Source organism: Aquarana catesbeiana, linkage group LG04, assembly GCF_042186555.1.
Source record: "Aquarana catesbeiana isolate 2022-GZ linkage group LG04, ASM4218655v1, whole genome shotgun sequence".
In the NCBI taxonomy this organism is placed as follows: domain Eukaryota; kingdom Metazoa; phylum Chordata; class Amphibia; order Anura; family Ranidae; genus Aquarana; species Aquarana catesbeiana.
The window spans coordinates 383824866-383843946 of NC_133327.1; the positions used below are offsets into that span (position 1 = coordinate 383824866).

The following is a 19081-nucleotide window of genomic DNA, read 5'->3' on the forward strand; positions in this document are numbered from 1 at the left end:
TTAAATCTGAGTTTTGTCTTTACTGAGGGGCTTACAGTCTTTCTCAATCTTTTTAACAAGGAGGAACCATTAAAAAAAAACTTTAAGGTCTCAGGCCACCCCTGTTTATAATTTTTATATCTACAGCTTATAGGACATTAGTGTGAGCAGTAGTTTTTAGATATACAAATAAATAAAAGAAAATAAGGTATGTGGAGTATTTAGCATATCTGACACCGCGTACACACGAGCGGAATTTCCGTCAGAAAAAACTTGGATGGTTTTTCAGACAGAATTCCGCTCAAGCTTGCCTTGCATACACACGGTCACACAAAAGTTCTCTGAACTTTTGACCATCAAGAACGCGGTGACGTACAACACTACGACGAGCCGAGAAAATTAAGTTTAATGGTTCCGCGCATGCGTCGAATTGTTTCCGAGCATGCGTGATTTTTTGCGCGTCCGAATTGCATACAGACGTACACATTTTCGGATAGAAACTTTTTCCGACCGAAAAATAGAGAGCATGCTCTCAATCTTTTGCTGGCTCATCAGAGTTTTTCTGGTGGCATTTCCGATCGTGTGTACGCGGCATAAGACTGCATTCACACCTTAGTGTCGTGGTATTTTTTGGGCATTTTTTTGGGTGTTTGCATGTCTCTTTTGAGCATTTTTGAACATTTTCATACAGCGTTTTTAAAGGGTTTTTGCTCTTTGGCGGTTTTCTATTAGCCAACAGAGACAAATATAATCTGGTTCATCGTTTGTTGCTATGTTTTTCAGCTTTTTCATCTGAATTTATTTATTATTTATTTATTATTATTTTTTTATTTATTACATTTTTAAACTTTTTTTTAAGGAGTTTAGGGTTAGGGGTTAACTTATGTATTTAGTTACTTTATTATTATTCATTCCCTTATTTATTTACGTATGTTGTTGGGTTAGGGATTAGGATTAGGGGTTAATATTAGGATTAGGTTAGGGGTTTAGATTAGGATTAGGGTTATGGGGTTAAAATTAGGGTTAAGGTTTGGGGTTAGGGTTATTTTGTTTATTATTTATTTATGTATTTTATTTTTTATTTATTTACAATTTTTTTTGTATTAATGCTTTTAAGCAGAAAAACGCACTCAAAAACGCTCGAATCAAGCATTTCCATGCATTTTCATGGCACAAAATAAACACCAAAAACACACCAATTTTCCCAATTTGAGCTACAAAAAAGGTCCAGAACTTTTTTCAAATTCAGGCGACTTATAGTGGAGATATGAACCATCTCCATAAAAAATAATTGATTTTTTTCTTCTGCAGCGTTTTGGAGCTTTGAGATGAGGTGTGAATGGGGCCTTAGGGCTGCTTTATAACACAAATGTATTTTCAGTAATGATAACAACCAAAAAATATGAATAACAGACAGAAAAAAAAACATAGATTATGAACATTGTAGTGCTTCCTCTTGTTGCTAGTTGGTGGGAAGTGCCCCCTTGCATTGAAGATCAGTGAAATAGTGCCCCCTTTAACTGATGGTCAATTAAGTGACAATTTACATTGGCAGTGCCCCTTACACTGGTGGTCAGTAAAATGACCTTTTATATTGGTGATTTGGTGGAGAAGGCCCCACTTACATTGGTGGTCTGTAAAGAACACTATTGTACTGGTGGTCATTGATACAAATGTTCATTATATTGGTGGTCAGTGGAAATAATGCCCCTTACATTGGTGGCCAGTGATAAGTATGCCCGTCTTACAGATAGCTGAAAAGATTATTGATGTCAGTAGTAACTTATCTAAATGGTAGAAATTGCTCATTGCCCAAGGAATCACTAGCATGGAACCCTGTTTGAAAAAGTCTGTCATAGAGATTCATCATATTACTAGAGTTAGGATTTCATATCCCATTTCTAACTCTTTGGTTGGTTAATTTAATTAATGACTCATAAGAAATGTAATAAGAGCGAGTCTTTCTTCATTATTCAACACTGGATCAAGAGATGGCAGAAGTGGAATAACGAACTGCATTGCCAAAGGGCGCTCCTCTCTACACAGATATTATAAATTCCTTTATATAATCTATACGATAAAGAAATATTCAGTGATAAAATGAAGAAGAATTCAAACTGAGCCCATTTTATTACAAATGTCATTCTTACCTCCATCTGGAAGTGTCCTGTAGGCAGGGCTAGCTGTAGAATGATACTGCATATGACAAATAATCCATATTACTCTAAACCAATACTCAGTGTAGGGCTGCAGGTTAGTCACAGTAAATGATGTTTCTGTTACTGGCTGTATTCCAAAGACAAGTAAAACCACACAACAAAACACGTTAGTATTTCCAAATGTATTTTATGGAGAAATGCATTTTATTGAATCGTAAAAGATAGTAGAAAGCATCACATTAATGGAAAATATCCAACAAATAAGCTACTGATGTTTCAGAAAAAAAAACGAAAATGTGAATCCATCCTCTACATGTAGGGTAGACCATACGAAATATACCCAATGAATTATTCATTGCATGGGGTTAACGTATAAAACAGTTCTCCTAATAAAATTTCCAACACTTGAATTTTCTGTTTACAAATTAAATGTTGGTTTTACCTGCAGTGTGTATAATATTTGTTACATTTGACTAAAAGACTTGCCAAAGTCACAGTAGTGTGTTGCTGTGTGTGATTATATGACTCGAAGGCCACTCTAGCAAGCCTTAAGAACACTTAATGCTGCCTAAAGTGCTATTTTCTTCCTGTGTGCATCAAAATGTGGCACTGAAAGGGGAATAAAGTGCTCCTTAAGTAAAACATTCACTTGAGCTTTACCATTTCACTGTGTTATATAAACAGCATACTTATGTAATATCATGTGAATTACCAGACTTTGGTTGTTATATTTTGAAGTAAATTTCTGGGGCTGTGCTCATTAAATTAAAGCCATTTGTCCCAAGAAAAATTATGTTAGGTTACAGAAGCTAAAAGATATAAGGTGCAACCAAGACAATGCCAAAATGAGATTTATTGTCATCCCATCAAGGGCATTATAGGAAAAAAAAGATCCTCTGCTGATGGTCAGCATGCTGTGTTGATGGTACCATGCTCTGGCCCACACAGCTCTTTTGTGATAGGCCAGGAGGAGAGGGAAATGTAGATACAACCTCAGTGCTGGGGTCTGAGACCTGCAAGGCTTACATCTGAGTGGCTTGGAAGTACAGTGGGAGCAATACTAATTTCTAAATGTAAGCAAGCATCTTTATGGGATGTAGAAGAAAGCATACATGCTGGGCCGGTGCTACCACTAGGCAAACTAGGCAGCCGCCTAGGGCGCACTGCTGCCTAGGGGCGCCCGGCCGCTGGTTTCCCTCCGCGTCTGCATGCTCTGCAGGCTGCAGCATGTAACTAACTCAGTCCAACCGGTAGTGTAATTAGAGGTGCAGCGCAGCGCTAGAGGAAGCAGAGCCAATGCTTCCTGTATAGTGGCGCCTTCTGTCACATGGGCAGGGCAAAGGGGGTGGAGTCAGGGATGGAGCCAATGGGGCAGCAAAATGAGGTTTCGCCTAGGGTGTCAAAAATCCTTGCACCAGTACTGCATACATGATGGGAGGTCGTTTTTGGGACAGAGAAGGGTTTAACAACTATTGGCTATGCTTGTGGAGGTGACCACAATAATCCTAAGACATCCTGTTAAAGTTAAGTGGCAAGAGCAGTGATAACTGTAAGGCTCCTTTCACATGGGCCGTGTCCAGTCCGAACAGCAAGTGATTCATAAACAGATTCCCTCCCGAACAAGAACAAAAAAGAACAGATATCACTTTTGTGACATGCATGTCTGTTCAGTTTTTAGCTGTAGGATGTACAGTATCTGGACCCTTGCAGACCATTATCATTTTTTCATTTTTGCAGACCTGGACGGTAATGAGATGTAAACAAATGCGCATCTGTTTGCTTCTGTCTGCCTTTAAACTAACATGAAGCTTCTGATTGGGTCCTACCGACCGGTGGACCTGATCAGACTACCCATGTGAAAGGGACCTAATAATGACACAATCTACAGCAACCAGTAAGAATTTTTCACTGGTCAGACCACAGTAAACTAAACTCTAATAAGTTGCATTGTGTTTTCTTATACAAATCATTTATTACAACCACAGAAATACATGTACACTAAAAGCGTAAATTATCTCTGATTACTTATGAAATACTTGGCCTGTATTAATGGATCCTCCTACTTTAAAGGTACTTATCTAAAGGTGACTATAGCTGGATTATTATTCAGCTGGTCCTGCAGGGACTAGCCAAATTTCAATCAGTACGTGGCCATCCTTATCCAACAGAAGTCAATCATTAGATCGCCTTCTACTGAACTGACAAGTTTAACCACAGCGTGCATGTCAGTGAATGTTGGACACATTACCTGGGTATATTTCCATTCTCCTGGAATGCTGACATATTTACTCTGAATTATGTATGATACTTCTGATATATTTGCTGCATTCCACCTTAATGTTATATTGTGTGACCCAGCAGAGGATAAAACAGGAGGTGTTGGTTCAAAAACACAGTCTGTAAAACAAAATAAGGTTACATGATTTTGACCAAAAAATTGTGTTCAGTTTTCTTAGATCAAAGTAGAACAAATAGTTGCATGTGTATTCTATAAAAAAAGTTTACTTTGGTTTCTACAAAATTTAAAAAATTTCCCCTATGTAAGATTGTATTAAAACTGGAAGCAGACATTATCCCTTAAAAGGATACTTTTTTACCTAAATCTTATTCAGTCATGCTCCATCCTACAACCTGTAACATCTGGATCTGGAAACCGTGTTTGGTCATAACCAATCATGGGTTGATTTACTAAAGGCAAAAAGGCTGTTCACTTTACAAAGGAAGTTGTACTTTGCAAGTGAATTGTACACAGAGCTTACTGAACAAGGTGAAGCTCTGCTGACCTCCATCATCCAATCATGTGCAAGCGAAAAATGCAGCTTTTTTACATTTTTCCTAGCACGAGATAGGATAGTGAAATTTCACAAATTTCACACATTCACTAAGCTTTGGAGCAAATTCCCTTGCACAGTGCAACCTTGCTGCCAAAATTAACAGCCTTTTTGCCTTTAGTAAGTCAACCCTTATGTCATTGCTGATTAAAGGGGTTGTATACCCCTTATTTACATTTTTACCTACAGGTAAGCTTAAAATAAGGCTTACCCGTAGGTAAAATGAATATCTCCTAAACCTACACAGTTTAGGAGATATTCACCCTGCATGCAGCTGCTGACGTCAGTGGCGCATGCGTAGTGAAGGTCCGGCAAAGGTCGGGCGAAGGTCCGGCATATCGTGCCGGAACTCATCATGGCTCCGGCCACTCACAGCACCAAGCCACCCGAACGAAACACAGAGAGGAGAATGTCAACTCCCTCGGTGTTGACCGGGATGCGATGCAGGGGCTTCGTTCCAAGGTAAGTATTTCATAATGAGCTAGTATGCGGTGCATACTAGCTCATTATGCCTTTGCCTTACCGTTTTTTTTTTTTTTCGTTTGCGAGTATACAACCACTTTAACCTACCATGTTAAATAAACAGTCGTGGTGCCCTTTGAATCACCAATACTTCTGCAGTGTACTGCATGGAAATATTTTACAGGTATGTGCTCTCAATACTGCCTTATACCTAAACGCTATAGATAAATGATTTCAGTACCCAGAGGAATTATTGTATAAATTGTATCTTTAAAATATTAATCCAGACAGTGACACAATGAGCAAGAACATGCAGCTAATTTTATTAATGGTCTGTTGCATCTCTAATTTCTGTTTTGCTAGTTATAATTAGTAATTTAGAGTAACATAAATGATAGACATAAAAAAAAGCCTGTACTGAGGGGCCATTTAAAATGTGATTGCTGGCCTCTTAAAAATTGCTTATTGTCTGGATTTTTATACTAATGCAATGGTTTTGTTTAGTTTTTTTTTTTTACTCTACTGAAATGACCTGGCCTTGCAAATTAGGTATCCTAACTCCGGTCTGACGTTCTGCATTCCAGGCATTCATCCCGAGGCGCATACTGCCCTAAATGTTAATACACTTCGTGCACCGTCCAGCCCCATCCAGCAGCAACAGCTGTCATCCTCTCATGGTATTTTACAAGCAGGGCTGGATGGTGCACCTGTGCCTTCCACCCAAACCTAAACACCAAAGTCTCATGCACAAAGGCTAAACATACAGTGTGTATGAGGCCTTAGACAGCTACATATCTAAAATAAAAGGCAGAGACAGCCAGGAAACTGGCATTTTCAGGGAGGATCACAATGGCAGTCTACATGTTTTTATTAGTACATACAGTGAGTACTTTAAAACATGCAAGTTTTCATTTCAATGATATCTATTTTGATACTAAATGCACACCAAATCTAACATGTATTCTGGAACACTGGGCCAACCATTGAACTAGACTTTTTTCTAACTTTGGATAGAGTTGGGGGTTAACAACCCCCTTATAGTTTATTTTTACCATCTGTGTCCCATTGGAAAGATTTAATTTCACTTTCAGCAGGAAGTAGCAGGGAATCCCTCCAAAATAAGAGAATCCCTAGTTGTCACCAGGGTAACCATAACTAATGTCCTCATTGGTAGATTTCCCCACTACGTTCTAGGAACAATGCAAAATTTTGGACTTTCTTTTACTTACGATGATAATGGTAAACATGACAAATAGTGAGGCTGAATCTCCCTAATGGGGGCACAGACAGCAATACAAACTGGGTGTTCTAATCCCTCTCTACTGTATCTAAAACCAAAGGAAAAAACATTTGGCTTTTGTTATACTTTAGGAGGCAGTAAAGGAAACCTGTACTGATAGAAATATGAACTTTGCTTTTGCTGACCTCCTTCTGAGAATGCTAATTTGCTGGCTGACTCTGGCTTCAACACTTTCTGCATCGAAGACCTGGCAAAGAATTTAGATTAAAAAGTCAGGACTACTGCTCTGCATGCTTGTTTTCAGTAAAGATTCAGAAAGTAGTAAACATATTGGATCAGCATGTCAGCCAGAGAACTGGTATTCTCAAAAGAAGAGGACATGAACCCCATGTCCTCCATATGCTCTCATTAGAATAGAAGATAAATAAAAAAAAATCACTATAACAGTATCATCCTTTAAGTATAAAGGTTACTGATATGAAAAAGTGTCTCAGATATTACCCGTAATAAGCTAAAGTGAAGCTGACAACCAGTAATGGCCTAAAGCAGACATCTGGCTTTTTTCTAAATACTGGGCTTTAGTCATTGAATTATTTGCACTGTATTATTGCTGTAAAAGTCTATTTGCTAAGATGAGGAAGAGGAAATGAATAAGCACAGCTGACAAATGAGCATATAAGAATCCACTAATCCCATAATAAAAAGGATTCCTATCCATTAGACTTATACACACCTTCTGTGTAGACTTGTGTGTCACCGAGGGAAGCATTTACATTAAAGCAAGAGATATCGCAGGGTGTAATCTGTAGAAATGTATAGAAAATACCACCATTGATTATCTATTCCAGCATAATCTAATAAATTATATGGATAAATATACAATTTCCAAAAATAATAATATACATTCCACCTACATGCAAAAGGTAAAAGATTCTGTACTGGCATGTTCACATTTTTACTTATTGGATATGTACCAAAGCTAACTTTGCCTCTACATGCTTAGAAGGGAATAATACTGAGCAATACTATAAACGTAATATTACTGCAAATGTAAGGTATATAACTATAATGCATACAACATGGAAATAGTACAAGCACAGAGCTGTGAACACAGGATATTTCTTGGGCTGCCTGTAAAATCTTTGATTCTTCCTACGACTATATCATGTCAGCATCATTATCAAAAACTGTACAGTGCACAGGACATGCAGAAGATGCAAACAGCAACAGTCATTCCAATTTTCCACCCATTCCTATTACAGATTCCTCTCCATCTTGTTTAATCAGTGAACACTTTGAATTCATTCAGATAATGTAAAACATTGAATGATGCCTGTAGCAGTGACTATCCCAGTGGTTTCCAGCTTCCAGTGGCATCGGCAAGTTATCGTATATGCATAGTTAGATTGGTCCAAGCTGGACATGGAAACAAAAACTAAGTTACTCAACTAAGCATGAAAATATAAGAACTGGGGTGCAGAAAAATGGCAGCAGGTGCTCTGGACCGATGAGCCAAAATTTGAAATATTTGGCTGTATCAAAAGGCAGTCTGTTCGCAGGGGGCTGGAGAGTGCTATAATAGGGAACGTCTGCAGGTAACAGTGAAGCATGGTGGAGGTTCCTTGCAAGTTTGGGGCTGCATTTCTGGCACTGTAGGTGGAGAGTTGGTCAGGATCAATGGTGTCCTCAATACTGAGAAATACAGGCATATACCTATCCATCATGCCATACCAACAGGGAGGCATGTGATTGGCTCCAAATTTATTCTGTGGCTGGATAACCACCCCAAACATACAGCCAATGTCATTAAAGCGGAGTTCCACTCAAAAGTGCAACCTCCGCTCATTGTACTCCTCCCTCCCTCCAGTGCCACATTTTTCACCTTTCAGGGGGAGGGGGGACAGGATACTTGCAGTTATTGACGTCACCGCAGGGCTCCCTCCTTCTTCCCCGGCCGCCGGGCCAGTAGAAGAGAGGAGTGGCGCCTCGCGCATGCGCAATAGGTTTTCCGGCGTGAAGCCATAGGGCTACACTGCCAGATTCCCTTACTTGCAATGGAGGCCACAGCACCCGACAGCTGATGGAAACATTAGCTGCGGTGCAGACTTTTCTGGACTCCAGGACAGGTAAGTGTCCTATTATTAAAAGCCAGCAGCTGCACATACTGGCTTTTCATTTTTGCAGCGGTGGGTGGACCTCTGCTTTAAGAACTATCTTCAGCAAAAAGAAGAACAGAGTCCTGGAAGTAATGGTTTGGCCCCCACAGAGCCCTGATCTCAACAACATCGATTCTGTCTGGGATAACATGAAGAGACAGAAGGATTTGAGGCAGCTTACATCCACAGACGATCTGTGGTTAGTTCTCCAATATGTTTGGAACAACCTACCTGCCGAGTTCCTTTCCACTTTGGGGTCAATTTACTAACGTTTACTGCTGTAAATTAAGTCCAATTCATAAATAAAAAATAAGGATTATGCTGTATTTACCGAAAAAAAAAAATTGCCAGTAAATATCACTTTAAAAACTCTAAGACCCCTTTCACACCGAGCTGCCTATAGCGTCGGCAGTAAAACGGCACTATTTTTAGCTGCGTTTTACCGTCGGATTTGCGGCGCTTTTATCCCCCCGCTAGCGGCCGAGAAAGGGTTAAAACTGCCTGCAATGCTCCGCAATAGCGGCATTTGCCGGTGATATTCCAGCGCTGCCCCATTGATTTCAATGGGGAGCAGCAGTGGAGGAGCGGTAAACACACCGCTCCTTTACCGCTCCAAAGAAGCTGCTGACAGGACTTTTCCTGACGTCCTGCCAGCGCAGCGCTCCGGTGTGAAAGCCCTCGGGAGCCACTGGAGACAATGCTGCAGCTGTTTGAGGGCGGATTGCAGGCGCTATTTTTAACACTATATCGCCTGCAAAACGCCCTCGGTGTGAAAGGGGTCTTAAGTCCAATTCACAAACAGACCAGAGAGTAAAAAAGCATGCGATATTTACCACCAGGGTTTTGCTAGCGGTATCACATGTGGTATTTTCAAAAAACAGCGTGGGGGTCGAGGGGACAAATAGCTGGTTGCTAAGGAGCAGGCCAGGAAGCCAGCCGCTGCACCCTTAGCAACGGATAACTCAGAGGGTTCCCTGCTGACAGCTAAAATGTAAAAAAAAAAGCAGCCAATAAAAAATGATGAAAAAAAAACCAACATTTAAAAAAAAAAATCCATGCTAGACCCTTATCTGAGCACCACCCCCCCCTTCTTCAACAATAGCAGGCCAAATGCCCTCAACGTGAGGGGGTGCTTTGCTTGTCCACAAGGGGCATGTGGCCTGGTATGGTTCAGGAGGGGCGGCACTCACTCATCCCCCTCCTTTCCTGACCTGCCAGGCTGCATGCTCGGATAAGGGTATGGTATGGATTTTGGGTAGGACCCCACGCCTTTTATTATTTTTAACTTTGCTGTGGGGTTCCCCTTAAACTCCATACCCAACCCAAAGGGCCAGGTATGCATTGGGGGGACCCCACACTGGGGTTTTTTCATCATTTTTTGTCTGCCTTTTTTTTTTTTATATTCAGCTGTCAGCGGGGTACCTGCTGACAGCTGATGAGTCATCAGTTGTTAAGGTTATGGTGGCTGCATTCCTGGCCCACTCCTTAGCTACCAGCTCAATGCGTAAATTACCACATTAAATAATGCGGTACTTACCACTAAATCAAACAAATACCGCATTCATTATTTAATGCAAAATTCTTAATCAATTGAACACTTGCACAATTGTTACCACATGCGGTATTTTACCACATTTTATGAGCCATTATTTAACTCTTAAGCCTCGTACACACGATCGGATTTTCCGCAGACAAAAGCTCGAACTTTTGTCCGAAGGCGTGTGCCTGGATTTTGTCTTGCATACAAAAAGGAAGGAATTGTCGGTCAACAAACGTAATGACGTACTACATGTTTTTTCAGCTCTTTAGTGCTACTCTTTGGGCTCCTTCTGCTAATTTCATGTTAGTAGAAGTTTGGTGAGTGTTGATTCGTGCTTTTCGTTTCGCGCTTTTCATTTCGTGCTTTTCAGTTCGTTTCTGAACGGCCATTTGTCAAACAGACATGTTGCGGAATCGGAGGCGATAACGTGTTATTTATTATTGGCCTTGGAGTTATTGCTTTGACCCAAGTCCAGTCCAGGAACAAGAGGAGGAGGATTTCTTGGACCAAAAATTGGTTGCTTTATTAATCGTGACAAAGTATGTCATATGCCTTTGCTGCAGGAGCTCCAGGAGAATAATCCAGATGATTTTCAGAATTATCTCCGGATGACGGACCCCTGCTTTCACCAACTCTTGGCATTGTTGACCCCCTATATTAAAAAGCAGGATACGTGCATGAAGCTTTTATTTTATTTTTTGGTTGAATAATAATGATTTGATTTGTTATTATTTGTATATTTTTGGATGCATCGAATGCACTTTTTGGTTAAGTTCTATTGGCAGATAGCATGTCTAATTTTATTTGTTTACTTTTTTTAATGCACAATAAAAAAAAAATGTGGAGAATAATACTTGGCTATGTGTTTTACTTCAAATGGCAGTTTGGGAGTAGGCAGTTACATTTAAAAAAATACAATGTAAAATTGACAAGGGACACCAACACAGTTGTATCTTTGATCTTAAAAACTACAGGATAATGGTGTTATGATAACTTCACCAAAAAAAAAAAAAAAAAGCATAATAATATTATTCTTGATATCACTAGAAAAAAAAAAGCCTTTGAAAATTCGTTGGCAATAACTCCATCATTATCACCAGCAAAGCAGCTTCATTATTATCCCATTAAAGTAGAAGAGAATGTGCGCTGCATTTCGAGATTTCATAATTTGCCACGTCACGAATGTTAATTCTCCATTACGAAAGCTAGTGTTTGTACTTTGGACTTTTGTCCGACGGACTTGTGTACACACGCTCGGAAAATCCGTCAGCAGACATTTGTCCGCGGAGAATTTTAAAACCTGCCATCCATTGGTGTTGCCAATTAGTCTTGCCTGACTTGGACTGGATTACAAATTGCAGTTTGTAGTCTGGGAGATGTAGTTTTGTAGAAGGATTCTAACTAAAGATGTTCGTGGGCCGCAACTACAATGCCCATAAGCACCTGAGAGCAGGAGGGACCATACAAAAGTAAAAGCCCCGGAAGGAGCAGGTCAGTTGGGGAAATGTGCCAACCGGGTAGGAGATTGAGGGAGCTGTGCTGTGTCAAGCCGTGCTGTGCTGAGCCACGCTGTACTGATCCACACTGTGTCAAGCTGTGTAGCACCAGAAAGAGAGTGGGTTGATGTGCTGGACACTGGAACCAAGAGGCTGAACCAAGCGGGAACATCTGCATCCAGAGTAGCTGCTCAAGTCACCATTGCATTTACCACCATCTTCTGTACCACTGCATTAGGGGGCCTCTCACCATTGCTTGCTGCCTTGATAGGACTGCCTACAGAGGAATTGGGTGAGAGAGACTTTGACCCGTATTACAGTTTCAACCACTTATTGACTCTTTCTTCAGTTTAGATCTGTTAAAGAGCCACTTCTCTCCATTGACGCTTTGCCTCAAAGGATCTATCACATTTGTTGCTCTATTTACCACTAAGCAGTGGCCATCAAAGCCGGTCATAGAGCATATGGCCATGAATACTCCAGAATGCTGACTTTGCCCCACTACTTATCTGCTTCCCATTGCTACAGGGTATCCTAGTCTTTATATCCACCACTGCCCTTTGAGCTGGCTCTACTTTCTGAATTGCTGCCTACACATCTACTGAGCCCAAGTTTAAACTAGACTGCTATTGAACGCCACACTCATAGACCTTTTCATCATTCTGCGCGCAATTAATTTAAAGGGCTCAACCATAGTCAGCAGACTTGCCAAGTTGTTCCATTCCTGAGGGCAGAACTGGGTTGCTGTTACTGAGTTTAAATTTGAAGGCCTAAGCCTAGCCCCTTTGTCTGATAGCCCTCAAGTATCTTAGTCTGCTACACCTCTTCATAATTCTTTTTGGAGGCTTAACCTCTCATGGGCAGAGATAATGTTTATGTTCCAAATACTGCAGTATAAGCTGGGTTTGACTCTAGAAATACCTCTGTTGAGTCCCCTGTATCTGTTATGCATTGATGTTGATGTACCAATCTGCTCTGTTTTATTTGTAACTTTAAACTGCTAATACAGTCTGCTTATCCTTTGCATTGTGCGCAATTCATGTACGTCTGCTAGGAGTTCCCACACAAGGTATTCTGGTGTCAACGAGGGTGATGCCTCGTCTAAGGCTAGAGAAAGCAGAGTACCCCAAATTACCAGTGGCTCCTACGGGGGAGCACTACAGTAGTATGGTGTAAATAAAATGAAGCTGGATCTCTTTAGATCTTAGTCTTTCAAACACTTGGATGATTTTGGTTCTGTTGCAATGTAGGTCAGATCCTGGAGGAAATATTTAATTTAAAGCATTTGTAAATGTATTTTTTTTGGTGGAAAATAATATGTTATACTTACCTGCTCTGTGCATGCAGCCTCAAAACTCCTCTTCTGGGGTTCCCCGCCAGCACTCCAGGCTCCTCCCTTTCTCTGTGTGCCATTATAGGAAGCTTCCTATGGGGGTGCACCTGCGGGCTCAATCCCGAGCAAGGCTGTTAGCGTCTATTGACACACACAGCATGGCTCGGCCCAATCCCATCCCCCCCCCCCCTCCCAATCTGCTCTATGCTCACAGAATTTGATAGTATAATTATAAAAAGTATGATTGAAGAATAAAAAAAATTCAAAAATCAAACAAAACACCTAGCTAGATGACCTTTAGACTGTAGAGCCGGTAAAAAAAAGGAATGTTATTAATAATGATGTTTGTTTGACACCAGCAGTTTGACTATATTGATCTACTGTGACATTTCCAGGTGCAGTTGGCTTTGGTGCCTTTCAGTTATACATACATAATGTATTGACAGTACAGGATTGGACTAGGCAAATGTATGCACTAGACTAGACAAATCTATTAAATGTGACAAACAAAATGAATAATATAACTGGAAAAAAGATGTTTCTCTCCAGTGGCCTTAATAGTCAGCTTCTTTATGTAGGTACCTACAGTGATATCTTGAATGGAGAAATTAGGGATCAGTACACTACGAAGGCATTGTGTAGGCTTATGATGTGGCAGTGTGGAAGTGTGGGATTAGTACTTGGGAGAGACATTAATGTAGGAATATTGGGCTCAGGTCTTAAGTGCAACAATTCTTCAACTTCTGTTCTGTACAAAGCTATTACAGGAGTAAACCCCTTAAAAACCTAAAAATAGGCAATAACAAGAGTAATAGACATTTATCAAAAAGATGTCAAAGTATTTTTTTACAACTGGTGCGCATATTGTCAAACCTACCAATCTGACAGTTTCCTGTATGAGATACTGTAAATGTTTGTTACTGATTTCCTGCATGATTACTAATTATAATCCATCAGGTTAACATTCTTTGCAGTAGACTTGTGTAGAACGAAAAAATTTGTTTCTTTTCAGATTCAGGTTCATTGCGTTACAAATTTAATTCCGTTGATTTGTTTCAGAATTCATTTAGTTTTGTTTCATTAAATTTTGTGTCGTTTATTAATTTTCTAAGGAATTCCAAATTTTCGGAATGATTCTAATTCAGATCGGTCAAAAGAAGTCTCTTGCCCATAACCATGGGCGGTGGTTGAGGGGGTATGCAAGCAGGGGGCTTATCGAAATCTGGAAGCCCCCAGATCCTGGCCCCCCCATATGTGAATGAGCATGGGGTACATAGTGCCCCTACCCATTCACCAAAAAAGTGTAAAAAGTGAGCAAAGACACAACACAAGTTTTGGACAATTCCTTTATTCATTTTTTTTTTTTTATTTTCCCCCGTTGTAGATTCATCGTCAATCACGAAGCCCATCGCACCACCGGACCCAAAAAAAGAAAAAAACAAAAAAAACTCCAATTTCTTCAAAGGCTCCCACTATCTGCTTGCTCCTCCGTCTGACATTTCTTAAATAACTAAGGGGCAGAATCACCCAATTACATAATTTGGTGATCCCTCCTTGTGACGTCATCCACCCAGCATGCCTTGGTTGATGACGTTACAAGAATGTGACATCACCGGGTGGCCCCACCCATAAACAATTTAGGAAATGTCAGACGGAGCAGCAAGTAGATAGCGGGACCAGAGGTTTTTTTTTTCTTTTTTCGGGTCCAGCAGTGCGGTGGGCGTTGTGATTGACGATAGATCTACACTGGGGGACATTTTTTTAAATTTTTTTAACAAAGCACTTATCAAAAACTTGTGTTGTGTCTTTACTTATTTTTTACACTTTACTGGTGAATAGGTAGGGGTACTATGTACCCCATACTCATTCACACAAGGGGGGCTTGTTAAAGGGGGCTTCCATATTTCGATAAGCCTCCCACCCACAGACCCCTAAAACCACCAACCAGGGTTGTGGGGATGAGGCCCTTTGCCCCCATCAACACTGACACAAGGAGGTGCATTGGGGTGGGGGGCACAGCCTTCGGGTCTGGTATGGATTTTAAGGGAAACCCCACACCAAAATTAAAAAAAAAAGTGGTAAGCAGAGATACAAGGGATTTTTTAAAAAACTGGGTGGGGTCCCCCTTAAAATCCATACCAGACCCTTAACCGTGCATGCAGCCTGGCAAGTCAGGAAAGGGGGGGATGAGCGCGTGCCCCCCTCCTGAACCACACCAGGCCACATGCCCTCAACATGGGGAGGTGGGTGCTTTGGGGCAGGGATGACTCTGCCTTCCCCACCCCAAAGCACCCTGTCCCCATGTTGATGAGCACAAGGGCCTGATCCCCACAACCCTGGCCAGTAGTTGTGGGGGTATGCGGGCAGGGGGCTTGTCAGAATCCGGAAGCCCCCTTTAACAAGGGCGCCCCCAGATCCCGACCTCCCCCCCCATTATGTGAATTAGCATGGGGTACATAGTTCTCCTACCCATTCACCAAAAAAGTGTCAAAGAGTAATTAAAACACAGAGAAAATTTTTGACAATTCCTTTATTAAAAAATAAAAAATACAAAAACAGTGTCCCCCCATGTAAATACATCGTCAATCCCGCCGCCGCCACAGCCGATCCCAAAAAGGAAAAAGAAAAAAAAAACATTCCCGCAGTCCATGAAGGCTGGCCACCAACTGCAGGCTCCGCCATTTGACAGTTCTTATATAGGAAAGGGGCAGAGCCACCTGGTAATGTCACCTGTTGGCACTGAACCCTTATGCCCTCACTGACCCAGCATGCACCGGTCCGTTACGTCACAAGGTGGGGGGTGCCATCAGGTGGCTCCCCCTCACCTATAAAAAAAACTGTCAAATGGCAGAGGCTGCAGTAGGTGGCCAGCCTTCATGGATGACGGATGCGATTTTTTTTTTCAGGTGCGACGGGTGCCGTGATGATGATGGATTTACATGGGGGGGAGACTGTTTTTTTATTTTTTATTTTTCAATAAAGGAATTGCCCCAAAGCACCCCCATGTTGAGGGCATATGGTTTGGTATGGTTCAGGAGGGGGGCTGCTTGCTCATCCTGCTCAGATAAGGGTCTGGTATGGATTTTGGGGGGACCCCAAGCTGGTTATATTTGTTTATTTAAATATATATATATATATATATATATATATATATATATATATATATATACACACACACACATCTTATACATCTCTGCATATGACAAACCACCCCCCCACCACCACCACCACTACCACCCCAAATCAAGAACTAAACTAATCTCAGCCCCAGCCTCCAATACTTCTGGGAGCTTAAACTCCTGTGATAATGCACTCTTCTAACAGGCTATGTGTTCTCATATGATTTTGAGCTCCTCACTCTACCAGGTGGCTCATGCATACTGAGAATCCATCCAACAGCATATCTTTCTTGGGGGATTTGTTCACAAATAGTTTCCTTTTCCATTTGTTTTCCCACTTATAATTTTTGAAAATTTCAAATAGACATCTGCTCACAACTAAGCGTGGCTGTCCTATGAAAGTGGTAAGCAGAGATACAAGGGAGAGCTGGCGAAGTGCAGCTGAATATCACTCTGCTACATACTCAGGGATGCTGTAGCTGAACTATAGGAGGAACCATTGGCAAATGTGGGCACCTGCCTGCTTACTCTGTGGTCGGTGGCTGCACTCCTCAGACTCTCAGTAACTGGATTCAAATTAAAACAGTCCCACTCACAGTTCCATTGGTAGAGCTGCTGGAACAGAGTCCGGGCACTTGCCACAAGAAAGAAAAAGCTCTAGCGCAAGAAGCACAGCCAGAACACCTCGTGCATGTGCCTATGATATACGTATCCCATGTCCTAATTCAAACACTGCTTTATGCATTGACATACTTCCTTAGAAGTATGTCTGGACAGTATAGTCGCCTGCTGATTTGGCACCATCCAAAGGAAACTCTTAAAAAACAAACAAAAAAAAGAAAACAAATTTTACAGTGCCTTGAAAAAGTATTCATATCCTTGAAATTTTCCACCTTTTGTCATGCTACAACCAGAAATGTAAATGTATTTTATTGGGATTATATGTGATAGACCAACACAAAGTGGCACATAATTGTGAAGTGGAAGGAAAATGATAAATGGTTTTCAAAATATCTTACAAAAAAATATCTGAAAAGAGTGGTGTGCATTTGTATTCAGCCCCCTTTACTCTGATACCCCTGACTAAAATCAAATGGAACCAATTGCCTTCAGAAGTCACCTAATTAGCAAATAGAGTCCAACTGCATATAATTTAATCTCAGTATAAATACAGATGTTCTTAGAGAACCTTAGTGAACAAACAGCATCATGCAGGCCAAAGAACACACCCAACAGGCCAGGGATAAAGTTTTGGAGAAGTTTAAAGCAGAGTTAGGTTATAAAAAAATATCCCAAGCTTTGAACATCTCACGGAGCACTGTTCAATCCATCATCCAAAAATGGAAAGAATATGGCACAACTGCAAACTGTGACGGGAGTCACTTAGGGCACGGGGCTTCCAGGTTACCTTGGAGAGCACTGGAAGCTCCTTGTCCAGCTCCCCCAGCCCCTCCTATGTGTATGTCACCCTGTGTATATTAGGGGCACAGGGTGACTGAGAACCCCAGTCTGACCTCAAGAATATATGAAGATAAAGTCCACCGTTCATCAGAGAGTATTGCTAGATGGCTTGAGGTGGGGTGGGGGTTGCTATGTGTTTGTTAGGTGTGGCTGTATCCCATTGTTCTATTGTGTCTGCCTGCCTTGGGAGCAACCTATTATGGGATGTACATGTCTATGTAGATTAGCTGTGAGAGGGGGGGAGGGTTCCTCCAACAGCTCTCCCTGCTGATTGGACAGTCTACTGATGAGAAGTTTGAATATCTCTGTGTGCCTGTGTTCAAATAAACAGTTCATGTTCAGCAGCCAAAACAAGTACTGTCTGGTTCTTGGTTGTCAGCGGTTTGGAATATCTGATATCTATATTCAGACTGGGAGGAAGCGATATATGACAGAAGCACTCAAGCGGAGTGTGGGATGTTCTGTGGCACAAACCTACCACGACATGGCCATCCACCTAAACAAGGAGAACAAGGAGAGCATTAATCAGAGAAGCAGCCAAGAGGCCTGTGGTTACTCTGGAGGAGCTGCAGAGATCCAAAGCTCATGTGGGAGAGTCTGTCCACAGGACGACTATTAGTTGTGCACTCCACAAATCTAGTCCTTATGGAAGTGTAGTAAGAAGAAAGCCATTGTTGAAAGAAAGCCATGAGAAGTCCCGTTTGCAGTTTGCTAGAAGCCATGTGGGGGACACAGCAAACATGTGGAATAAGGTGCTCTGGTCAGATAAGATTTTTCTTCCTAAAAGCAAAACACTATGTGTGGTGGAAAACTAACACTGTACATCACCCTGAAACCACCATTCCCGCGGTGAAACATGGTGGTGGCAACATCATGTTGTGGGTATGAATAGGAAAGAATATCTCTGCGCTACCAGAACAACAAAAAACAACTGAACACTAGCTGCAGCAGACACCGAACTGGTCAAACCACACCAACAATAAGTAAATAAAAATCAATATATGGTGTCGCGCTCTAGTGAAAAAATTAGTACCATAAATAAAGTGCTAAATTAGTTAAAAGGCTATATAAAATGACATTGCATGTGCAAAATTGCATATAACGCATATATAGTGACAAGGTATGTGCGAATTTGCATAGAAACGCATACAATTGCTCAATAATCACATAACCTTCAAGTTGCAAAAAAACGCATATAAAAGTAACATTGCATGTGCAAAATGTTATAGAAAAGCATAAAATTGCTACATAATTGCATAACCTTCAAATTGCATAGAATAAAAAGGTGCTAATGCTGACAAAATA

General features: G+C 41.1%; 1 protein-coding gene across 1 annotated transcript in view; it reads right to left on the bottom strand.

The window, feature by feature from the left end:
* The window catches only part of ROS1 (ROS proto-oncogene 1, receptor tyrosine kinase), a 249252-nt gene that overhangs the window by 217527 nt on the left and 12644 nt on the right, over window positions 1-19081 (bottom strand). The window contains exons 2-4 of the mRNA XM_073627146.1: window positions 7405-7474; window positions 4387-4535; window positions 2130-2265 (exon numbers count right to left, since the gene is read on the bottom strand). Coding sequence (XP_073483247.1) covers window positions 2130-2265; window positions 4387-4535; window positions 7405-7474 — 355 coding nt within the window. The remainder of the gene's footprint in view (window positions 1-2129; window positions 2266-4386; window positions 4536-7404; window positions 7475-19081) is intronic.